This window comes from Heteronotia binoei, chromosome 18 (assembly GCF_032191835.1).
Source record: "Heteronotia binoei isolate CCM8104 ecotype False Entrance Well chromosome 18, APGP_CSIRO_Hbin_v1, whole genome shotgun sequence".
Lineage (NCBI taxonomy): Eukaryota > Metazoa > Chordata > Lepidosauria > Squamata > Gekkonidae > Heteronotia > Heteronotia binoei.
The window spans coordinates 26018557-26041929 of NC_083240.1; the positions used below are offsets into that span (position 1 = coordinate 26018557).

Consider the following 23373-nt stretch of genomic DNA (forward strand, 5'->3'; position numbering starts at 1 on the left):
TGGAGAACAGCACTTTAAAAACCTCTTTGCCTGAATGTTTAGAGACAAGGCCAGTAAAAGAATGACTGGGCATCCTGGCCCCAAACAGAGGGCTGTGGTTTGGAAGGAATGGCTAGTACTAACATGTTAGTCTCCTATTGTCTTATGATGACTGTTGTAAGCTGCCCTGACCCTGCCTCGGTGGGGAGGGCGGGGTATAAATTTAATAAAACCTAAACCCAGTAAGAACTAACAGAGAGGTGGCCAAACTTGCTTAATGTAAGCGCTACGTTGAATAAATATGAGATGTTTGAGAGTTGCAAGATGGAAGGAAAGAAGGAAGGAGGGACAAGGGAGGGAGAGGTGAAACAAAGCAACTTTAAATGCATTCTCTGGCTGACATGGCTTGGAGAAGTGATTAAAGAGGCAAGCCAGCCAACAAGGTGGTGGGGGCTTCTAGAGCCATACAATATGTGTGAAAGAGCCACAGTTTGGCCACCCCTGAATTAATAGATCTATAGGCAGGGGGCTTCATTCTGACCACTCCGGCTTTCAAGGTAATGGATGGCTGTTTAAAGACTTGCAGATGGGCAGGGTGATCTTAGCTGATCCCACTTCCTGGGAGGGACAAACTGCACATTCCATTGGCACTCTGTGATGAGACCTCCAAATAAATGTGTTTTAATGTTCAAAAGCAGCTGTTAAAGGGTCCAGTTTGGATTGGGACGAGGGCTAGCAGATTTCCCCCCTGGCCACCAGGGTTGCCAGATCTAGATTAGGAAACACCTGGAGACTTGGGGGTGGCAACTGGGAAGGAGAGGAACCTTGTGGGGGGAGGGGGATACAATGCCACAGAGTCCACCCTCCAAAGCATCCATTTGCCCCAGGAGAACTGATCTCTGCAGTCTGGAGATGAGCTGTGATTCTGGGGAATCCCTAATTTGGGACCACTGTGCTGAGGGCAAGGTAGGGTTGCCTGCAATTGTGTGTGTGGGGGGGGGACATCCCTCCAGTAACCCATGCCACCCCCCATTGCCGGCTGGCAGGAGAAAAAGAAACTCAAATATTGCTGTCAGCGTGATGATGCCCTTGCGGCTCTTCCCGGGATTCCCACATCAGGCAGGCAACTCTAGGGTAAGGGGAAAGGTCCCCTGTGCAAGCACCAGTCGTTTCTGACTCTGGGGTGACGTTGCTTTCACAACATTTTCACGGCATATTTTTTACGGGGTGGTTTGCCATTGCCTTCCCCAGTCATTACACTTCCCCCCCAGCAAGCTGGGTACTCATTTTACCGACCTTGGAAGGATGGAAGGCTGAGTCAACCTCGAGCTGGCTACCTGAAAACCCAGCTTCCACCAGGGATCGAACTCAGGTCGTTAGCAGAGCTTAGGACTGCAGTACTGCTGCTTTAACACTCTGTGCCACGAGGCTCTTAAGGGGAATGAACCTCCCCAATAAAAAATAGGTGCTCCCCCATACTGAGCTGCAGCTAGCGGGGAAAAACCTGATATAACAGCCTTTTTTTTTAAAAAAAAAACCCAGTACAGAAAAGGTTATATGGACTGGAGTTAACTCCCTCCTCCTCTGGCAGCCCGACCTTGATCAGAGTTGGGATTTGGGCTCTCTAGCAGGCAAAAAAAGATGCATACAGACCTTGCAAATGCCGTTTTGTCCCGAACGTGCTATGGTTTGTGCTTGTCAGCCTGGTAAATGTGATACGCCATGCACAAAATGGCTATTTCCACTGTGAAAATGAGCTTCCCGAATGCGGCTGTTCAGTCGGAATGATCTGGCGTGCGCCTGTTTTCCTGTTCCTATGAATGGCTGCTGTCTTAATGGCAGTGCATAGTAATATACACGTTTGATATGGAGAAATCTAATATTTGGTTTCTCCTTGGCAGTTGACAAAAATCATTTAGTGCATTTGTATCCTGTCCTTCCGTGCAGGCTCTCCCTTCTGTTTAGGCTCCTAACAACTCTGAGATTTTAAGCAAAGTGGAGAGAGAGAGCGCCCTGGGCAGTTTCTAGGCTGGGTGGGGATTTGAACCCAAATCCTCCAGGGCCTAGTCTGACAATCTTAAATGCATCACACTGACTGCCCGCTTCTCCTATTGTGAATGTTTCATTTCATAGGTTCCCTGGGAAGCCTTTGGATATTTACTTGATCTTTTGCAGGGTTTTTTTTTTTTTTTTAAGCAGGAACGCAGTTCCGGCTGGCTTGTGTGTGTAGCCTAATATGCAAAGGAGTTCCTGCTGGGCTTTCCCTACAAAAACGCCCTGTGTGAAACAATGGTGACATCAGGGGGTGTAGCTAATATGCAAATGAGTTCCTGCTGGCTTTTTCCTGATCTTTTGTCTGTAATCTTTAAAAGTCTTATTACATGGCAAGGAGAGGCATGCAAAAAGATGGTGACCGGTCCCTAATCAGGAACAAAGGTCTCCAACGAAAGAGAGATGGCATGAGTTCATGCACCCCCTGACCTGGATATCCCAGGCCACCTGGAACTCATCAGCCCTTGGAAGCTAAGTAGGGTTGGCCCTGGGCAGTGTTTGGATGGGAGACCACCTGGGCTTTTTTCTGTAGCAGGAGCTCCTTTGCATATTAGTCCACACACTCCTGATGTAGCCAATCCGCCAAAAGCTGACAGCAGGCCCTGTAATAAGAGCCCTGTAAGCTCCAGGAGGATAGGCTACATCAGGGGTGTCTGGCCTAATACGCAAAGAAGTTCCTGCTACAAAAAAAAGCCCTGTAGACCACCAAGGGTTCCTATGTAGAGGCAGGCAATGGCAGCTCACTTTTGAAAATCTTGTGCATTGGGGTTATCATAAGTTGGCTGTAACTTGACGGCAAAGATACATTTTAAAATGCCCGTGTAGAATAGTTGTTGGAGTACGTACTGCGTCAGGTGTGGGTAGGCCTGGCTTCAGATCCCTGCTCAGCCAGGCAAACTGGGGCCAGTTGTCCTTGCCTTCCGTATAGTCTCCTTGAGCAGAGCAATATGGGCTGATCTCAGATCCTGGTAGGCTTGCCAGCCTCTGGAATTAGAAATGATCTCCAATCTACAAAGGTCAGTTTCCCAAGAGAAAATGGCAGCTCCTCTATTTCTGTCATATCCCTGCTGAGCTCCCTTCCCTCACCAAACCCAGCTCTCTCCAGATTTTCCCCAAATCTCCAGGAATTTCCCAACCTGGAGGTGGCAACCCGAGATCCTTTTTCAGAATCTCCGAAGTGGCTTCAGGCACAAGGAGGTTGGGGACCCACAAAATGTATGTCACTCCTGCATATATAATCTACCTCTCCTTTTATTAATAAGCTCCTTTGACTAGAACTCTTAAAGCATAAACATATAGTGTACATGTAACGTACCAAGCCTGGGAGATAATTTATTCATTTTATGGGAGAATGGAATGCTAGAGAAGGGCACAGAAATCAAGAAATCAAAATGGGGATTTTGAGGTCAAAACGGCAGAGGAGAAAAATGGGAAAGTGTTTTAAATTAAGTGGCCTTACACAAACTGGCTTTTCTTCTTTGCAATGTGGGGTCAACTTTACAGGGTTGGTGTGAGGATTATACCCATATAATATAGGCTGCTTTGAATGCAGATGGAGTTGTATAATTATTTAGCCAGTATTTAACAGCTTTTGAAAGTTCATATTTGATCAATGACAAAATCCAGATAAACTAGAAATGCCCCCAATTAAGGGTGCTATCTCTCCGTTTGGGGGGAAAATAGAAAAACCAAACTAACAGCAGCTGTGGAGTTTCTGGAGATTCTTAGAGTGACCTGCCATCATTTCTGGGTTACCCCTGGAAGTGATGTCATCATGCTGTAGTACCCTAAGCATGTTCCCACTAGGGATGTGCAAAAAAAAAAATTCGGTATTACACGGATTCGGAAGTATACGGGGGGGGGGGGATTCGGAATCCCCGTATACTCCTGAATACCGCATTCGGAATAGCTGCATATACGGTAGATGCGCGGCTATTTCCGAATATACGGCCCTATTATACCCTATGGACCATTGAAATCAATGGCAAATAGGGTATATTTGAAGCCACCTGGAGGAGAGGGGGTTTGAGGGAGAGCCCCCAAATTTGCAGGGGACTCTCCCCTCCAACCCCCCCCCCCCAAGTCCCAAAAAGATTGGGCCAGGGGATCCCATTCCAGGGGCACCCAAAGAGGGTGCCCCTATTCCATCATTATACCCTATGGGCCATTGACATCAATGGCAACATAGGGCATAATTAGAGGCTACTGGGGGGCAGGGGGTTTGAGGCAGACCTGGCTGCAGCAAACCCAGATGCCAGCTCTCCAGCCCTGCCCCAAACAACACGGGGAGAGCTGGCCAGCCACAACAAGCCTGCTGGTTCTGGGTCTCTCTCCCAGGTGCCAGCTTCCCTGCCACAGAACACACAATCTACAGATGCCAGCTCTCCAGCCCTGCCCCAAACAACACGGGGAGAGCTGGCCAACCACAACAAGCCTGCTGGTTCTGGGTCTCTCACCCAGGTGCCAGCTTCCCTGCCACAGAACACACAATCTACTCTATAAAAACAAGAAAGTGACCCAGCCCACGCAGCCCACACACACCCTCGCCAACCCCCACACCAACCAGAGGTAATTTAAAAAAACCAAAACAAAACCAGCAGAATCACAAAAGGCCAAGTGTTAAAAAAGTGGCCTTTTCACCAACAAGAAAGCTCAGGCCAAATAAGTCAACAACACCCCCACCCCCAGTCCCCCACCCCCAAACCAGGAAAAGTGACAACAGGAAAAAAGGCCAAGCAACTCAAGTGTTTAAAAAGTGGCCTTTCACCAATAAGAAAACTCAGGCCAAATCAGTCAACAACAACACCCCCACCCCTAAAACCAGAACCAGGAAAAGGGGGACAAAAGTGGCCTTTTAAACAATGAAAATTAGGCCAAACAGCACCCTCCCCACAATAACCTGAAGATAAAAGTAACAGCAGCAGCACAACACAGCAGCAACAAATCAAACACTGAATACTTTTAAAACAGTAAAAAACCTTAACTTTTAACAATACAGGAACTTTGCCACCCCCCCCCCCCCCAAAAAAAAACCCTTCACCCTAACCCCAAGAAATCCAAGCCACCCAAATCAGGAGAAGTAAAAGGACACTGCACTTTTAAAAGTCCTCTCACTAAATTAAGATATGGGCAAATTAGCAACCCCCCCCCCACCCCAGGCCCCCACCCCCAGCAGAACCTAACCCCAACCCCAAATAGGCTACCCACCCAGTACTCACCCACCCAAATCTGGGCAAGTAAAAAGACTCTAGTCCTTTTACCAACAAAAACTAAAACAAGAACCCCAAAACTGTCTTACCTTGTCTTCTCTACTCCGGGGAAGTATGGTAAGGCTGAGTGAGAGAGCAGCAGGCAGCAGCTGAAGCCAAGGGCCAGCCAGCAGCAGCACAATCTCTCACACCAACCCACATACACCAACATAGCAGCAATGGAGGAATCCAGCCAGGAAGACTCCTTAAAAAGGTTCTCTGGCCCTACAGAGAGCAATTTCAAAAAATAGCACTGCTCTCTGATTGGCCAGACAACAGTGCTTACTTGGATACCTAAGTAAGCAAAAGATCAAAATAACAACAATGTAGCTGATGGCTGGGCCATCAGCTACACAACAGCCCTGCAAAGCATGCATTTGCAATGCGTTTTGCAAATGCATGCTTTGGATTGGCTGCTGGGGCTCCTCTTCCCCCTCCCCCCCTCCCTGATCCCAGGGAGGCTATGGGAGAGGTGGGAAGAGGCTTCTAAAGGCGGGAAAGTAGGCAAGCAGCTCCCCTGAGGCTGCAAAAGCTACTTTCCCGCCTTTTCTATTGACAGCCGTATACTTCCGATTAGCTATTCGGCAGTATACGGCAAGCCGTATTCGGCTGCCGCATAATAGGCGTCAATGGGAATCAGCTACAGCCGATTCCGTATATTGCCGAATCAGTGGTGATTCGGCTGTATATACGGTTCAGCCGAACCGAATGCACATCCCTAGTTCCCACCCCAGCCCTCCTACCAAAATGTCAAGGTGGTTTCGTGGGGAAATAAAATTTCCATGGCCAAACTGGAGGGGTGAATCCAGCACTGTGGTTTTATGCCTCTCCCCCCCACCCACCACAGTAGTGCCCCAAACTCCTGTCCCAGGGAACCCCTCTTTCTTAAAGGATCAGAGGCCATTTTTAGGCTGCCGTGGGCAGGGGGGAGGTGAGAAGGTCACTCACCCTGGATGGAAAGTCTTGCCCCTGTGGAAATGCTGTTCTGGATCCAACCCACAGTTTGAAGCTCAGGCCTTTCTTTTATGGCTTGGCTGTGAGTGGGGAAGTGTTGCTAAATCCCAGGTTTTATTTGCAAAATTTCATGGGCTCCCTCCTCTGCAATGCCGAGAAGGTGGGCGTGGTATTTCTAAACAGGCCATACATTAACATTTAAACTTGCAAAATGTGGGTTGATGTGACAGTCACGGCATAGATGCGGAAAAGGGGGGGGGGGCACTCCCGAGCGCCTTTTGTGTCAGCAGTCTGGGTGTTCTGCAGATCTCTGGTGAACATATGAACATATGAAGCTGCCTTATACTGAATCAGATCCTCGGTCCATCAAAGTCAGTATTGTCTACTCAGACTGGCAGCGGCTCTCCAGGGTCTCAAGCAGAGGTTTTTCATACCTATTTGCCGGGACCCTTTTTTGGAGATGCCAGGGATTGAACCTGGGACCTTCTGCTTACCAAGCAGATGCTCTACCACTGAGCCACCGTCCCCTCCCCAACCACCGTCCCTTGCAGAGCCTGAGAAACCCTAACACAAAAGCTTCCTTGGGCGTTCCTCCAACCTTTAAGCGGACCAGTGGATGGTCAGAAGCGATAATGTCGAATGGGGAAAGGTGAAGAAGACAGATCTCCCAATGATCAGAGGCCTGGAGCATCTTCTCTAAAAGGAAAGGATTAAAAAAAATGGGGCTTTTCAGTGAAGAAAAAGAGACATGAAATGGAGGGGGATTGATGGCTATTTATAAAGCTACGCAGAATGTGGACAAAGGGAATTCACTCCCTCTCCTATAAATGGGAACCATCCCGTTGAAACTGATCAACACTAAGTTCCTAACAGATGAAAGGAAGTCCTCCTCCTTCACCCAGTGCAGCGTGAACTTGCCGAACTCACTGCCGCCGCTAGGTGTAGAGAAGCTAGCTTTTAAAGGAGATTGGCAATGATTGAGGATTTAGCCACGATGGGTAAGAGTCACTTCTGTGTTTGTGAAGTGGGATGCAAGTTGCAAGAAGACCCTGAAAGAAAGAGGTCCCCTTCAGACCCTGCTTGTGGCCTTCTCAGAGGCTTCTGGGAGAGCCAGTTTGGTGTAGTGGTTAAGAGCGGTGGACTCTGATCTGGAGAACTGGGGTTGATTCCTCTCTCCTCCTCCATATGAAGCCTGCTTGGTGACAGGCCAATCACAGTTTTCTCACAGCTCTCTGAGCCCTGCCTACATCACAGGGTGTCTGTTGTGCAAAGTCTCCTCCTCACCCAGGAACTTTGGCTTTGTCTGATGTTTGTGTGGGGAGACGGGAAGTAGGGTGCCACAACTACTTACAGCAACTCTGCAGTTTGCCCTTCACTGGGATAAAGCCTCAAAAGGGATCCTTTGCTCTACATCTTGGTGCTGTCAAGTCGGAGGCGATTTATGACAACCCCAGCAAGAGTTGCTCAGAGGTGGTTTGCCATTTCCTGCATAGCAAGCCTGGGCTTTGGTGGTCTCCCACCTAAGTAATAACCTGGGTCGTCCCTGCATAGCTTCTGGGATCTGACGAGACTGGGCTGGCTTGGGCTATGTGTTTTTTTGCATCAATTCCCTTATGAAATATCTTCTATTATTGTAATGCCCAGCGTGGAGGAAAGAGCATTGTGCTGTGATTCTTTTCACTATCTAAGATTTCTTACCACTTATGTGGGATTGGTATTCATTCTAGAGACTTCTCAGTTTTCTCTGTATTGAATGGGGGCGGGGGTGTGTGTGTGCCAAAATCATAGTTCTCTTGGAGTGCCGTGAAGCCGCCGCTGACTTATAGTGACCCCTGTAATGCTTTCAAGGCAAGAGGCTTACAGCAGAGGTTTGCCATTGCCTGCCTGTTTGTAACAATCCTGGACTTCCGTGATGGTCTCCCATCCAAGTGCTCACCAGGGCTGAACCTGCTTAGCTTCTGAGGTTTGATGAGATCAGGCTAGGTCAGGATGCCCCACATCTTGCAGCTGTTCAAAACGGCTTCTTTTTTTGAGAGCAGGGCAGCAGCTGTGCTAACATTTCCTGTCCTATAGGGGTCAGAGTTTAGAAAGCAAGACTGTGAAAAGAGGAGAGAGCCCTGCAATTAAGAACGGTAGCAGATAGATCTTTTTCTCGTTCTCCCTTAACACGAAGGCTCAGCAATCACCCAGGGAAATTGACAGGTAGCCGATTTTGCAAGGATAAATGGACGGCGTGTCTGACGAAGCACATCGTATGCTTATGAAATGTGGACAAGGGTTGTGGGCAGCTGCGTCAGCCGACAGAAAAATCCCCAGGGTGACAGCAGCGTCAGGGGCAGCCACGGTATCACAAAAAAGAACGTGTGAGAATCTTTTGGTTCTCACAGGGCTCTTCAGCAGACTGGAAGTTTAATGCGAAGAGAGAGAGAGAACACCACTGCGGTGTGGTGGTGAAGTGTGTTGAACCCAGGTTCGAATTCTCACGTGCCGTGGAAGCTTGCTGGGTGACCTTGAACTGGTCATGTTCTTTCAGTCTGTCCTCCCTCACAGGGTTGCTGGGAAAATAAAGTGGAGGCGAGGAAAATAATGCGTCCCCATTAGGTGTGAAAGGCAGGAGAATGTATGTTTAGGACAGGGGTGCTAAACTTGCTTAACATAGAATAAACCTCAGATGTGGAAGGCAGGAAAATGGGGAGGGAAGGAAAGGTGGAAAGAAAGCAACTTTAATTTTAAATGCATTCTCCAAGCCAGTTGACAGGGTGGTGGGGGATTTGAGAGCCGCACAATATGTGTGAAAGAGCCACATGTGGCTCCTGAGCTGCTGTTAGGCCACCCCTGGTTTAGGGCATGATGGACACACGTGCAATCTGCAGCTGGCAGGGTACTCCTGGGATGCAGGGGCTCAAGAGGCACCACAGGGCACATGAGCTGGCAGTTAATTAGGTAGTTGCCTGTATCGATCAAGCCTACATCAAGCAAGTTATTTTTACTTCTTTGACTTCATTAATATCAAATGCAGGCACAAACCATAGAGGAGGGCAGTTAACTTGAGGCCCTGCTGGTGGCCTTCCCAGAAGGATTGGTTTGGCCACAATAAGAAACAGGATGCTGGACTAGATGGACCTTTAATCTGATCCTGCAGGGCTCTTCTGATTAGGCATTATTGTGACAAATGGAACCTCCATTTACAGAAGCAATAGGCCTCTATTAGTCACTGGAAGACATTGGATGCTGGGCTAAATGGACTTTTTACCTGAGCTTGCAGAGTTCTTGTTTTCAGAAGCTGTTTTCCAAATGGATGGATGTGGCCAGGCAGATTCCAATGACTTCCCATCAGAAGTCTGGCATTGGGTGTCCTAAACTAAAGAAGAGAAAGTCCCATAATTTGCTTTGGCAAATGAGCCATCAGCATTCAGAAATGGACTTCGCCTTCCAGCCCTCAGGTCCTGGATGTAGCTGCAAATGTCTGTTGCCAGCAATGTGCACTGACTTTCCTATGTGTGGGTTGCTATTTTCCATGCACTCCTTTGCAAGGCAAGGACTCAGGCTGTGCTTTTCCCAAAGGAATCGTCAGTGATTTTGGCCTGACCTGCCTAAAAGCCAAGCTCTTCTTTGATGGGTGACTGAAGTTCCTTTGGATGAGCCAAGAGATGCCTTCCAAGCAGAGATGGGGAGATTCTGTCAGTTGCGTCCCGTTATTAGGATGCAGGTCTCTTGAATCATGCTCCGGTTATCTTCCAGAGTAAAGAGCGATTTAAGGAAGTGGCTTTCACACTTGGGGAAAAGTTATGGTTTTTCAGATTTATAAATACATTTTTGAAAGTGGACTGAACAGCTTCTAGAGATGGGAAGGAATATTTCAGCTGCCTCTCTCCAGAACGGCAATGAAAAAAGCGCACTCCCTATACAACACAAAAAACCCCCAACTGCTTCACAATTTGAGCTCCTTATTTGCAGACGCTTACCTGTTTTAAAAGGTTAATATTGAAGGGCCCCTGACCATCCAGGATCGGCCAGGGTAGCTTGATTTCATCAGATCTTGAAAGCGAAGCAGGCTTGGCCCTGGTGAGTATTTGGATGGGGGGCCACCAAGGAGGCCCAGGGTCGCTACGCAGAGGCAGGCAATGGCAAGTCACCTCTGAACATCTCTTGCCTTGAAAACCCTTGAACCAGAGATGAAAAAGGGCCCCGTGAGCCACCAAGGTACAGAAAGCAAAACAAAAGCATATCACTGGGAACAAATAGAGAATAAATGCAATAGTTTGCTTAAAGTTGAACAAAGCAGGAGTCAAGTGGCACCTTTAAGATCAAGCAAGTTTTATTCAGAACGTAAGCTTTCGTGTGCTCTCTAAGCACACTTCATCAGATGAAAAGATCAGGTACACGACGTTAATTCACAAAACTATAGGAAACATATACAATATGATCTATAACAGGGGTGGCCAAGCCTGCTTAACATAAGAGCCACGTAGAATAAACATGATGTGTTTGAGAGCTGGAAGGGAGGGAAATAGATGGAGGAGGAAGGAGAGGTGGAAAGAAAGCAACTTTAAATGCATTCTCCAAGCTAACCGTTGACTTGGCTTGGAAAAGTGATTTATAGAGACAAACACCTTCTCTAAGCTGGCTGACAGGGCTGTGGGGGCGTTGAGAGTCACACAATATGTGTGAAAGAGCCACATGTGGCTCCCACCAGCCACAATTTGGCCACCCCTGATCTATAACAAGGCAATCTCTCTAAACCTGTACAAAGAGGTTGTGAAGTCTTCCCAAAGGGGTTCTCAGGTGTGCAAAAGTATGTTTAAAGAGCCATCCATTTCACCAGACAGACTGAAAAGCGCTTGTATGATATTCTCTGAAGTTTCTGCTGCCCAGCAGCTGCTTCAACAAAACAACAAATGAAATAATAAGTAAATAAATGAAGGTTTGTTTACTAATTCTTTATTTTGCATTGCCGAAGAGAGAGATTTCAAGGCACCGTTGGAGCATTGCCTGTTTAGCTTGATATGATACCGTCGCGCGCCTCGTCCCTGCAAGAAGAGCCCCTCTTAAGATTTTCTGCCTCGGCCTTCTCGGCTGCCTTATCCCAGCTCTGCCAACCGATCCCTTTCCTTTCTCCGCTTCTCCCCAGGATAAGGTTCCCCTTTCCTTTCCAAACACAAACTGCTCCAAGGCATCTTTCCTCCTGCCCGTCCTCTTGACAGGCGTTCTGTTGCCAGCGGAAAATAAAGAGAAGGCATCTCCATTATGCGGAGAGCGCTTGATTGAAGGACGCAATCTGCATGCAATTAAGAGGGTTAATGAAGGTGATTGCTTATTAATAACTCTCGAGGCTGCCTCCGAGGCTGGGAGAGCTGTTAGGGTGACCCCGAGGCCCTGTCACACACCGCTGGCTTCTAGCCCTCTGGGAGATGGGGAAGGGGCTCGGGTGTCTTTCTGTCTTGTTTACTTGTCCGTCTGGGACCCTCCAGCCCAGTGAAATAGCCCAGTCCATTTTGTCAGAATGTAATTAAGGGTGGGTCAGGATCAGGCTGACCCCGGGGTGCATGTGGGTGGGAAATGGAAGGAGGAGGAGAACTTTGCTTGTTCTTCGGAAATGGGGAAGACACAGGGATTGGTGTCAGAGGGCCAGTCAGGTGGCCACAAGGATATCTTTACATTTAGTATGTCGCGAAGGAGCACCTGCTTTGCATGCAGAAGATCCCATGATAAAGTTAAAGATACAAATGTTTACTTGAGATGCTGGAGGTCCCCACCTTGGTGCTCGTGGTGCCATGACTCCTGCTGACACCTTTCTTTGGGCCCACCAAGTGTTTTTAGAAAGTGGGGGGGGCCAGGTGGGGCTTTTGCCTAACAAGGTGTCTGACTGGCCGAGCAGGTTGTTTAGCGAGATTGGTTTGGCAGCACCTTGTGCCGCATCGCAAGGGTCCTATGACGGAACGCAGGCTGCAGCAGTCATTTTATGGCTGGCTCCACCTCATACGGTGGCTGTTTGTCGCCAGCCAAACTTGCTTAACGTAAGAGCCACAGAATATAAACGTCATATGTTTGAGAGCTGCAAGACATGAATGTCAGATGTTTGAGAGCCACAAGACAGGAAGGAAGGGTGGTAAGAAAGCAAATGGGTGAGAGAGGGAGAGGTGGAAAGAAAGCAACTTTAACTTTAAAGAGAGAAATGCCTTCTCCGACCCAGCCAGCAGGCTGGTGGGGGCTTGGAGAGCAATATAATATGTGTGAAAGAGCCACATGTGGCTCCTAAGCCAGTTTAGCCACCCCAGTATAGAGTTTCTTTGAACAGTGACATTCTGTCTGAATTGTGTGTCCCCCTTCTGTTTTCGCCATGGTGTTGTGCACACTTGGGAGTGAGTCTTTTTTCACGTTTTTTAACCTTTGTTGTTTGTGGGGTGGGAAAGCCCCCAATGCTTCAACTGATGAAATTTTTTTTCCCTCAAGTCCATTGCCTGTTCTCTGCAAAGGCATTTGCGTGTGTGCGATCAAGGGATGGGGAGGCTTGCTAGTTTCAAAATGCTGATTTTTCTACAGTGTCTTTCACACACACACATACACACCATGAAACTGACAAAATTTTCTTCTGATCCTGTCATTGAGGGAAATGGAGAGATTGGATTAGAGGGATAGGTGTAGGATTTCATCCGAATCTGGTTTTGTGGATCAGCATTTGGGGTGGCAGTTATGGGGAGCATCTTTTCCTGCAGTATCCAGAGGCAAGTGGGGACATTTAAAGCAGCAATGGCGTAACTTGTAAATGCTTATAATCAGGGCTTTTTTTGTAGGCACTCCTATGCATATTAGGAACTCTGTGCAAAGGAACTCTTTTGCATATTAGGTCACACCCACCTGATGCAGCCAATCCTCCAAGAGCTTACAGGGCCTACTGTAAGCTCCAGGAGGACTGGCTGCATTAAGGTTGGGTGGCCTAATATGCAAAGGAATTCCTGATACAAAAAAAGCCCTGCTTATAATGCTTAACTGATGTGGGGAATTTCTGGAATAACTTTTGACCACATCCTGTGGAACTCTCTGCCTCAGTAAGATGCTTCTGTCCCCTCACTGTAGCCTCTAGGACATTAGTAAGATGGTTTTGCTCTGTGGAACTCCCTGCCTCGGTAAGATGCTTTTATCTGCTCACTTTTATACCCCAGGACATTAGTTAAGGTGGTTGTGTTCTAGAGGGCATCTACCACGATCATCTTTATTTAAGCACCTCTGTTGACTGATCTGTAGTCCTAATGGTTTTATTTATTGTTAAATCGTTTTCATGTTTTAAATGTTGTGCTTCGCTCTGAGCTTATTCGTGGGAAAGAGAGGAATAAAATTAACTAAAATAAAAATTTAAAAAATATTGACATGCTGTTTAATGTATAATATTGTGACCTTGTCAATGACTTTTTTCTGCTGGTGGTCATCTTTGGTAATACGCTTATGGATCACAGTTTTATTTTCCGTTGTTTTCTCTACTGTGCCATTTCAGCTGCTTTAAAAAAAAAAACCCTCCAAAATTGTTGTTTCCAGTGTGTTGCTTTTATCCTAATTGGTATTGCTTCCATTTTTACCGTTTTAAATTCTGTCTAGTCTTTTGTTTATATGATGAGCATATTTATATACCGCCTTTCAACTAAAGTCCCCAGGGCAATTTACAACACAGACTAATACGATAAAAATCAATAAAAGGCCAGTAAGGTATAACAAAAATTCAGTTAAAAGACCAGTAGAAATCAATAAAGTATCATAAAATGAATAAAACATTGCAAAATTCAATATTCCAGTAATGCCACCGTCTCCTCTCCCTCCTGTTTCTTACTAATCTAACTAAAAGAGTCTCCTGAAAATGCCGGTCTTTAAACCTTTCTGGAAAGACTTTAGGGAAGCACCCATTTTTAATTCCTTTTCAAATTTGGGAAGGCAGCTCCCCCCTCCCCCCAAAAAAGTATGCTCCAGGGTTCTTACCAGCTGGATCTCTGATATATCTGGTTCCCAAAGGAAAGCCACCCTAAGTCTTACGTTGTTTTATGTGCTTTTTTTTCTTTTAAGTAGCAGAAGTGCAGGATAGAAATGTTCTAAATTATTTATGCTATGGGTGAAACTAGATCAGGGTCTCCACCCTTTTTGAGCCTTTGAATACAAATGGTGGGCACTGCCACAAAATGGCTGCTGCAGGAGGTGGAGCCAGTAACAAAATGGCTGCCACAGTGGCTTACCTTCAGTCACACAGTGAAGAGCCTTGTGCTGTGGTGACAGCTGCTGTCAAAACGACATTTTTTTAGAAGCCTTCACAGCCAATCAAATCTCCTGGGGCCAGTCAGAAGCTTTGCTGAGCAAAAGCCCCCACTCGGCCCCATCCACTTTCCAAAACATTTGGGGGGGGGGGGTGTCAAGAAAGGCGTTGATGGGCACCATGTTGAGGGCCCTGGAACTCAATGATACCATGTGCCTAAGGCTTCCTGTAGACTCGGGGAGGCAGTATTGTCTCGTTTGGCCCTGTGTAAGTATTCTGAGTGACATCTGTGACTAGGAAGTGAAGAACATGGCTGGTTGACTAACCCCCTTTCCATTTCTCTCTCTTCTTTTCCAGCTCAAGCCAGGGTTCCCCCCACTAGCTCAGAGCCCCCTGAGACCTCCCTACCTTCTGCCACTGCCATCCTGCCAGTGAACTACCGGCTCTCCAACACCCGCCTGGCCTTTTTCCTGAAGGAGATGCGGCCAGCGCCAGGGGGAAACAGCAGCGCTGGCTTGACACGCTCCGAACCCTTTGTCGTGTTCCAGACCAAGGAATTGCCTGTCTTGAATGTCTCCCTGGGGCCTTTCAGCATGGGCCTCCCTCTGCCCAAAGAACTTCTGCAGCCCTCGAGCACCTTGGAGATCCCCGAGCGCTTGACGGTGAACTGGAAAGTGCGGGCCTTCATCGTTCGCACGCGGGTGCTCTCCACCCAGCCCACGGCCCAGGTGCTGTTCTACGTGGCCGGGCGCGACTGGGATGACTTCGATGTGACCGAGCGGCTGCCCTGCGTGCGACTCCATGCTTTTCGTGAAGCACGGGAGCTCCGGGCCTCCTGTCGCCTGCGGGGCAGTCTGGCCACTTGCCTCGCCCAAGCGGAGCTGCCCCAGGCCTGGTTTGGACCTTCTGGTGTTCCCCTGGGCCGCAGGAAAGTAGCGGATGGACTCGATCTAGCTGGGGACGCCCAGCAGGTGGAGCTGTACTACACTCTGCATGCGCCTGACGGAATGGGGGACTGTGGGAGCGAGCAGGGGCTGCGGAGGGGTGGTGCCGGGGCCAGGACTGAGGGCCCCACGCAGCACCCACTCCTACGCATTGGCAGCTTGAGACTGGTCCAGCCGCCACCCTCCCAGCCTTTACAGGAGCAGCGGCTAGACGACAATGTCTTCATCCACCTTCCAGAGAAGCCCCTCAAGCCAGGAGAAGTGCTCAGCATTATCCTTTACCTGATGGGCAATTCAACCGTGGAGCATTTTACAGTCAGGTAAGGGCCCCTGGCCGTGGAATCCATGTGGTTGATAAAAGGTTCAGAAGAAACATGGATCGCCAAGTCTTTGCCATGGCTCTCTAAGAGAGCCAGTTTGGTGTAGTGGTTAAGTGCGCGGACTCTTATCTGGGAGAACCGGGTTTGATTCCCCACTCCTCCACTTGCAGCTGCTGGGATGGCCTTGGGTTACCCATAGCTCTCACAGGAGTTGTCCTTGAAAGGGCAGCTGCTGTGAGAGCTCTCTCCGCCCCAGCCACCTCACAGGGTGTCTGTTGTGGGGGGAGAAGGAGATTGTAAGCCACTCTGAAACTCTGATTCAGAGAGAAGGGCGGAGTAAAAATCTGCTGTCTTCTTCTTTGTCATTGGCTCTCTAATTAGAGGCACTGTGGGATCGTGGCCCTTTTTGGGGTCCATACAAATAAGTTCATGAAAGTAATAGTTTCCTAAGCTTTTTGGTGTTCCAAGCTCAGCTTGTAGACCTTCTGGGGGGAATCTGGTTGGCCACTGTGGAAGACAGGATGCTGCACTCAATGGATCTTTTGTTTGATCCAGCAGAGCGCCATCTTGGGTTCTTGCAGTCCTCTACATGAAGATGCCTGGTGACAGAGGTGGGAGTTGTCTCCTTGGAGAATTACTGCCTTTAGGGGAAAGGACCGTGGTCCATGCAGAAGGTCTCGCCTTCAATCTGCTGTATCTCCAACTACAGAAAAAAAAAACAACCCGGATCACAGTTTATATTGCCTGAAATGCAAACAAGCAAACATTGTGATATGCTGGCTAACACATGCAGGAAAACTTTTTACATTAAAAATACTCTCTGAAAAGTATTATGTCTAAAGTGCATCTAAAAGTAGAAGAAGTATTATACATGGTTTCAGCCCACAACAACTTTGATCAGCGTTATATTGTGTTTTATACCTTTAAGAAAAAGATATCCAAGGCGCAGCTGCATGGAATTACTTAGAATAGTTTTCTTTAAGTAGAATTAATTTCAAGCTTCATGTAGAGAGTATTTTGCCAGCAAAATTCAGAAGCCTTTTTTGCACCTGGTTAGAGAAGAGGTTCCGTCACAATTGGCTTGCTCCTAATATAAGCATAGAGTGGTATTGAGAGGTAAGTTCTTAATAAAATTCAATAAGATACAAAAAAAAAAATGATTCGCTTCCATTCAGCTTCATGTGGTGCCTTGTTTTAATAACCATGGTTTATTCTGGGCTGATAATTCTGAAGAAAATAAAGAGGTTTGCTTTTGCATCTGTTTAGAGAAGAGGTCAGGGACTGCCTTGCTCCCATATAAACACTTAATTGTAACAAGAAGCTGATAACTTTGAAGAAAATAGGAACAGTTTGGTGTGGTGGTTAAGTGTGCGGACTCTTATCTGGGAGAACCGGATTTGATTCCCCACTCCTCCACTTGCACCTGCTGGAATGGCCTTGGGTCAGCCATAGCTCTGGCAGAGGTTGTCCTTGAAAAGGCAGCTGCTACGAGAGTCCTCTCAGCCCCAGCCACCTCACAGGGTGCCTGTTGCCGGGGAGGGAGATAAAGGAGATTGTGAGCCGCTCTGCGACTCTGAGATTCGGAGTGGAGGGTTGGATATAAATCCAATATCATCATCATCTTCTCCTGAGGAAGAGTTTGATGAAATGAGCCTACATCTGGGTGCTTATTGTAGCATCATAAGGATGGGTAACATCATGAAGACGGACTTTTCTTTGTAATATTATAAGGATGTACTTCTCTATAATGGGGCAAAAGATTTATAGGATTATTGTAAAGAAGTTTTGCTAAATGTATTAGCCAGCATATCACAGCGCTTGTTTGTTTGGATTTCCTCTGTCTCCAGCTATGCCTCTTGGGAGGAGGCAATTCAGTCAGAGTAGACAACACTGCGATAGATGGGGGCTGGTTTGGTTTCGTGCAGCTTCACATAGGCAGCCATGACACAGGGCTAGAGTGCCTGCAGAAATCCCAAGGTCCACTCCTTGGCATTTTAGGAAAAGGATCTTGGGTAATATAGTGGGGAAAGACCACTTGGTGAGGAGTTGTCTGGCGGATCAGTAGCTGGATTCAGTATAGTTTGCTTCGTTGATCAAGAGTGGTAGTGGAGTCACAGCCAACATGGCCACCTTGTGGGTTTTCCAAGCAAGAAACATTCAGAGGTAGTTTGCCATTGCCTGCCTCTGTTTTACCAACCTTGGACTTCCCTGGTACTGACCAGGACTGACCACACTTAGCTTCCAGGATCTGACGAGATCAGGCTAGCCTGGGCCATCCAGGTCAAGGCAAAAGCAGTAAAATTTATTTGGGGAGCATCTGGACGGCCGCTGTAGGAAACAGCCTGTCAATCTGGATGGGCCTTTGGTTTGGGGCTCTCTTGCTATTCTGCCTAAAGCCACATGCCTGGCTGGAGGCCCGCACATTCGTGTCTATTAGTTTGCACAGCCTCTATCAGGAAGCCTGAGATTACCTACCGTTGTTCAATGAACTGCGCTCGGTGATATGGAGGGATGTGCCCCCTAAAACTGCAAAGGGGGGCCACTGCGAGGAGCTGAGCTCAAGGTCCTTGAGAAACCGCTGTTGCCTTCCTCTTTTTTCTTGCTGCTTGGCAGGGTGAAGGCCAAGAAGGGGGTCAACTTACTCAACACCAGAACCAGGAACCCCCAGTGGCTGGTGAATTCGGAACTGCAAACCGGCAGCAAGCACTCCACGGCGACGGTCGAGGTGACCTGGATCGGGGGCACCTTTCCCAGGTAGGGCTCCCTTCTGGCTCCCGACAGTCCTGCAAAGGTGGCCTCTGTACTTTTGAGCAAGGCTTTGAAGCTATGAAGGCTGAAGAAGCGTGCATATTTCTTTTTGCTTCTCCTCTCACAAAAATGAAAGGTCGTAATGGGAGTTTTATTCAAGGGTTAGATATCTGAAGAAGTGTACTTGCCCTCAAAAGCTCATACCTTGGATAAAACTATGCTGGTCTTAAAGGTGCAACGAGACTCATAAGAACATAAGAGAAGCCATGTTGGATCAGGCCAACGGCCCATCCAGTCCAACACTCTGTGTCACACAGTGGCAAAAATTTTTATATATACACACACATTGTGGCTAATAGCCACTGATGGACCTGTGCTCCATATTTTTATCTAAACCCCTCTTGAAGGTGGCTATACTTGTGGCCGCCACCACCTCCTGTGGCAGTGAATTCCACATGTTAATCACCCTTTGGGTGAAGAAGTACTTCATAAGAACTCAAACTTTGTATTGCCTGTTCTTGTGACACTTGGTGAACTGAGTACATGAACTGCATTGCTTGAAGTAGTCCGTAACCTTCATCCGTGGCTTTTTATCTGCAATGCTGCTTCCCAGTATGGAAGTCCTCTCTCAGCCCTGAGTCTGTTGAGTGATGAAAATACAAGTATGAACAGGGCTTGGAGTTCTGTGCAAGCAGATGTCCTTTGGTGCATGCTGGTGGCTGGACTCTTTGGAAGGTGAAAACTCAGCCAGACTGACAACTGTTCCTTCTCTCATGGAAACTGGTTCACAGACATACTTGGCAGATTTTAGCCTCTGGGCAGTTGAAATATTCACTGATGTTTCGTGACATCACAGCAGCCCAGCCTGTGAGTTTTCACCACTGCTAGCACAATGCAGTATAGGTCAGCGTGGCCAAACTGTGACTCGGGAGCCACAAGGGCTCTTTCACACATATTGTGTGGCTCTTGAAGCCCTCACCGCCCCATTAGCCAGTTTGGAGAAGGCATTTGTCTCTTTAAATCACTTCTTCCAGCCAGCCGATGGCCTGAAGTATGCATTTAAATTTAAAGTTGCTTTCTTTCCACCTCTCCCTCCTGTCATCTATTTCCTTCCTTCCTTCCTTCCTTCCTTCCTTCCTTCCTTCCTTCCTTCCTTCCTTCCTTCCTTCCTTCCTTCCTTCCTTCCTTCCTTCCTTCCTTCCTTCCTTCCTTCCTTCCTTCCTTCCTTCCTCCCTCCCTCCCTCCCTCCCTCCCTCCCTCCCTCCCTCCCTCAAACATCTGATGTTTATGTCTTGCAGCTTTCAAACATCTGATGTTTATTCTGTGTGGCTCTTCTGTTAAGCAAGTTTGGCCAGCCTTGTTATAGATGATAACTGGTTTATATGTTTTAACCAAGTTTTTCTTAGAATTTTTAAAAACGAAACGTTAACTTTTAAAAGTTTGTTTACTTGTAATTGTTATACCCTTTTGTATCTTTGTGTAAATGATCTTAGCTTAATTGCCACAAAAATAAAATATAGATAAATATAGATTACAGAATTTACTACATTTATTTCCTCATTTATCTTTCTTTTTGAGGTAGTTAACCCAAGGCCATTTCCACACAGGTACTGAGGGATAAAACTTTTAAAAGGAAAATGTAAAAATCTGCTTTCCCTACCCAAATGTTAACAAGCACTTCACATTTTCCAGGGAGCAAACACAGGGAGCAAACACATTCCAGGGAGCAAACACAGGGAGCAAACACATTTTCCAGGGAGCAAACACAAGCCGCCCTGAGCCACTTGTGGGAAGGGTGGGATATAAATCCCAAATAAATAAATAAATAAATAAATAAATTAGAGTATTTGTATTCCAGCTTCTATGAGAGAAAGATGGTTGTCCATTTGACTGGGTTTTGAAACCTCACATTGCCCCAAAGGGATATATTTCTTTTTGGAACAGGCTGGAGACTGGGAAGATGTTCGGAAAATTAGAGGCAGGGAAAGATAGTGAAACACAGAAACCTCTGGTGTTTCTGACAGCGAAGGCTGTGATACCGACCTGATGTGACGGCATGGGGTGCTCAGTAACATTTCACTTGCCGAGGGAGTAGAATTGTCGGAACACTGCTGTGCAGTTTGTGTGAGTGAAGGAACAGCAATCCATTTGGCTGGGTTGTAAAACCTCCCGCAGGCCCTGAGGATAAGCGTCACTTTTGGGGCTAGAATGAGGATTGTATGGTAGAGGAGTCAAGAAAACCAAGAAGCAAAGCGGCAAATAAGATGATACAGTGTACTTATTGTATTTTTTATTTGGCCGCAGTTCAAAACATTCCACCCCCTGTGCTCCCTGCTGCACACACCACCTGGTTCCACTGGAGAAAGGGTTGTGGGCAGCTTTAGGCGTGGCTGGTGGGAGGGCTTGTGAGCAGATGAAGGGAAGCGCCACAAGCAGGTGGGAGGCATACAGGAGAGAGGGAGGGCAGAAGGGCAGGAATGCCTGGTGGCGGGCAGAAGAGGGGCAGGCCCTGGGAACTCTCTGCCTGGGATCCCTCCCCCCAGAACTGGAGTCGGCCCTGCTGCCACCTCTGTCATTGATGGTAGCTGGAACGAGGTGGCTCCCTTCAAATCTAGATCCAGGGACCATGGAGGGGCAACTGGCCGCTACTGCTTCTCCTTCTGGCTTTGGTGGTAGCATCCTGTAATGAAGATGAAGGTCATTCTCCGCTGGATTTGCCTCCAGGCCTGTGGGCAGCATGGCGGCTGTTTTCTCTGGTCTTGAGAGTTTGGTGCAGTGGTTAAGTGTGCAGTCTCTTATCGGGTAGAACCGGGTTTAATTCCCCACTCCTCCACTTGCAGCTGCTGGAATGGCCTTGGGTCAGCCATAGCTCTCGCAGGAGTTGTCCTTGAAAAGGCAGCATCTGCAAGAGCCCTCTCAGTCCCACCCACCTCACAGGGTGTCTGTTGTGGGGGGAGAAGATATAGGAGATTGTAAGCTCCCCCCCTCCCTGGGCCCACTGCAAAGTAACCTTCCGAGCAGCCGTCCCCTCCTTTTCACTCCCCACCCTTTCCACTGGTTCTTTCTTTCTCTTATTATCTCTGTCCCCTTTCTTTGCCGACCGCGCCTCATTTTATTTCTCATTCTGGGAAAAGGCTCCTTCCAAGGCTGTGAATTCCTTGCTTTTTGGCTCCCTTCCCCGAGATTTATCGGTTGCTCAGCTTGGCTTAGTCTCTGATTGGCCAGCTGTCCTCACTGCAAGCGATAACCCTGGCCCTTGGCCCCGGAAGGGTTGCTGACCTCCAGCCGGGGATCTGGTTATCTCTCCTGAACAGACTCCCTGCCTGCCTGGTGCTTGCCTCCACACAGTCCAGTAGCTCAGCTGCCTGGAGATTTCTTTGTGAGTCTTGCAGCTTTGGACATGGTTCCAAAGAAATTCTCTCCCCACCCCAGCCCCGCTCTCTCTCTCTCACACACACATACCCCAATCTGTTCCCCTGCTGGGAAGTTGTGCCATAAGGGGGAAGGCAGAAGAAACAGTCAGGAAGCCAGGAGAAGCGAGGGGTTCTGAGGGGCTTTCCGTTCAATTTCTGTTCTTGTCCTTTTCTTCTTGTACCATAGAAACAAAGCCATTCCAGGAAAAGGTTTGGCTGCTCTGCATTTTTGCCATTGACCCATTGACTATTTCTCAGGCTCAGTTTGCAGGAAGCTGACCACAAAAGTCTTTGTGTGGCCTTTGGTGAGTCGGTCTTGGCCTCAGTCTCCCATGAGTGAAATGGGTATAACTGTTCCTCCTTCAGGGAATTATCGAAGGGAGGGATTGTGGCTCAGTTGCAGAACAGATACTTTTGTCTGTCTGTCTGTCTGTCTGTCTGTCTGTCTGTCACCTTTCTCCTCAATGGGGACTGAAAATGGCTTACATCAGCCCTTGTCTCACAACAATCCTGTGAGGTGAGTTAGGCTGAGAGAGTGTGACTGGCCCCAAGAACATCCAGCAAGCTTCCATAGCCTGAGTGGGGATTTGAACCTGTGTCTCCCAGATCTGAGTCCAACACTCTTAAGTACTACACCACGCTGGCTCTTTTTTCACAGGTCGTCTCAAGTTCAGTCCCTGTCATCTCCCATTTGAAAAAGCATCTTGAATTACGGGGAAGGGCCCTTCTCTGCTAATGATCATAGATGTTACTGGCCTTGGTGGACTGGTGATGTGACCCACCTTGTCAGCCATTACTGATCTACTCATTGAGAAGCTCAGGGCTTTTTTGTAGCATGAACTCCTTTGCATATTAGGCCACACACCCCTGATGCAGCCGGTCCTCCAAGAGTTGGTAGTAGGTCCTTTAAGAAGAGCACTGTAAGCTCTTGGAGGATTGGCTACATCGGGTGTGTGTGTGTGTGTGTGTGTGTGGCCTAATATGCAAAGGAGTTTCTGCTACAAAAAAAAAAGCCCTGGAGAAGCTGCTGAAAAACCCACTGAGAAACCTCTGACCTACCTTACAAAGCCGTTGTGTGGGCACTCTCTTGTTTTTGTTTTGTTTTTTAATATTGCCCAACAGAAGCTTAGAGGGCAGGATGGGCGGAACTCCAGAGTCTCCCTGTGCCAGCCCTGCTGTGGCAAAGAAAATAAATTGTGGAGTCTATCCACAGGACCAAGCCTGTCCATCCCCTGTTCTTCTCCCCCCCCCCCCCCCCCCCTTATGTGGCTTACCAAAATCTCAGGCTTGTGGCCGCATCTGGATGCCGTACTCTGCAGAAGGAGGAGATGGCTGGGTTGGCTTTAAACGAGTCTAGAATTTGGCACCCAGTCTGAGAATTTTGGAAGCCAGAGAACAAGCACGCAGCACTTTTAAAGAGAGAGAGAGAAAATAAAGCCATCTTGCAAGCAATGTGAAACCAAAGACACAGATCAAAGG

At 47.9% G+C, this 23373-nt stretch overlaps 1 protein-coding gene across 1 annotated transcript in view; it reads left to right on the top strand.

Annotated features, from left to right (window-relative positions):
• The window catches only part of TMEM132E (transmembrane protein 132E), a 201714-nt gene that overhangs the window by 143420 nt on the left and 34921 nt on the right, over positions 1-23373 (top strand). The window contains exons 2-3 of the mRNA XM_060259121.1: positions 14827-15733; positions 18347-18487. Of these exons, the coding sequence (XP_060115104.1) occupies positions 14827-15733; positions 18347-18487 (1048 nt within the window). The remainder of the gene's footprint in view (positions 1-14826; positions 15734-18346; positions 18488-23373) is intronic.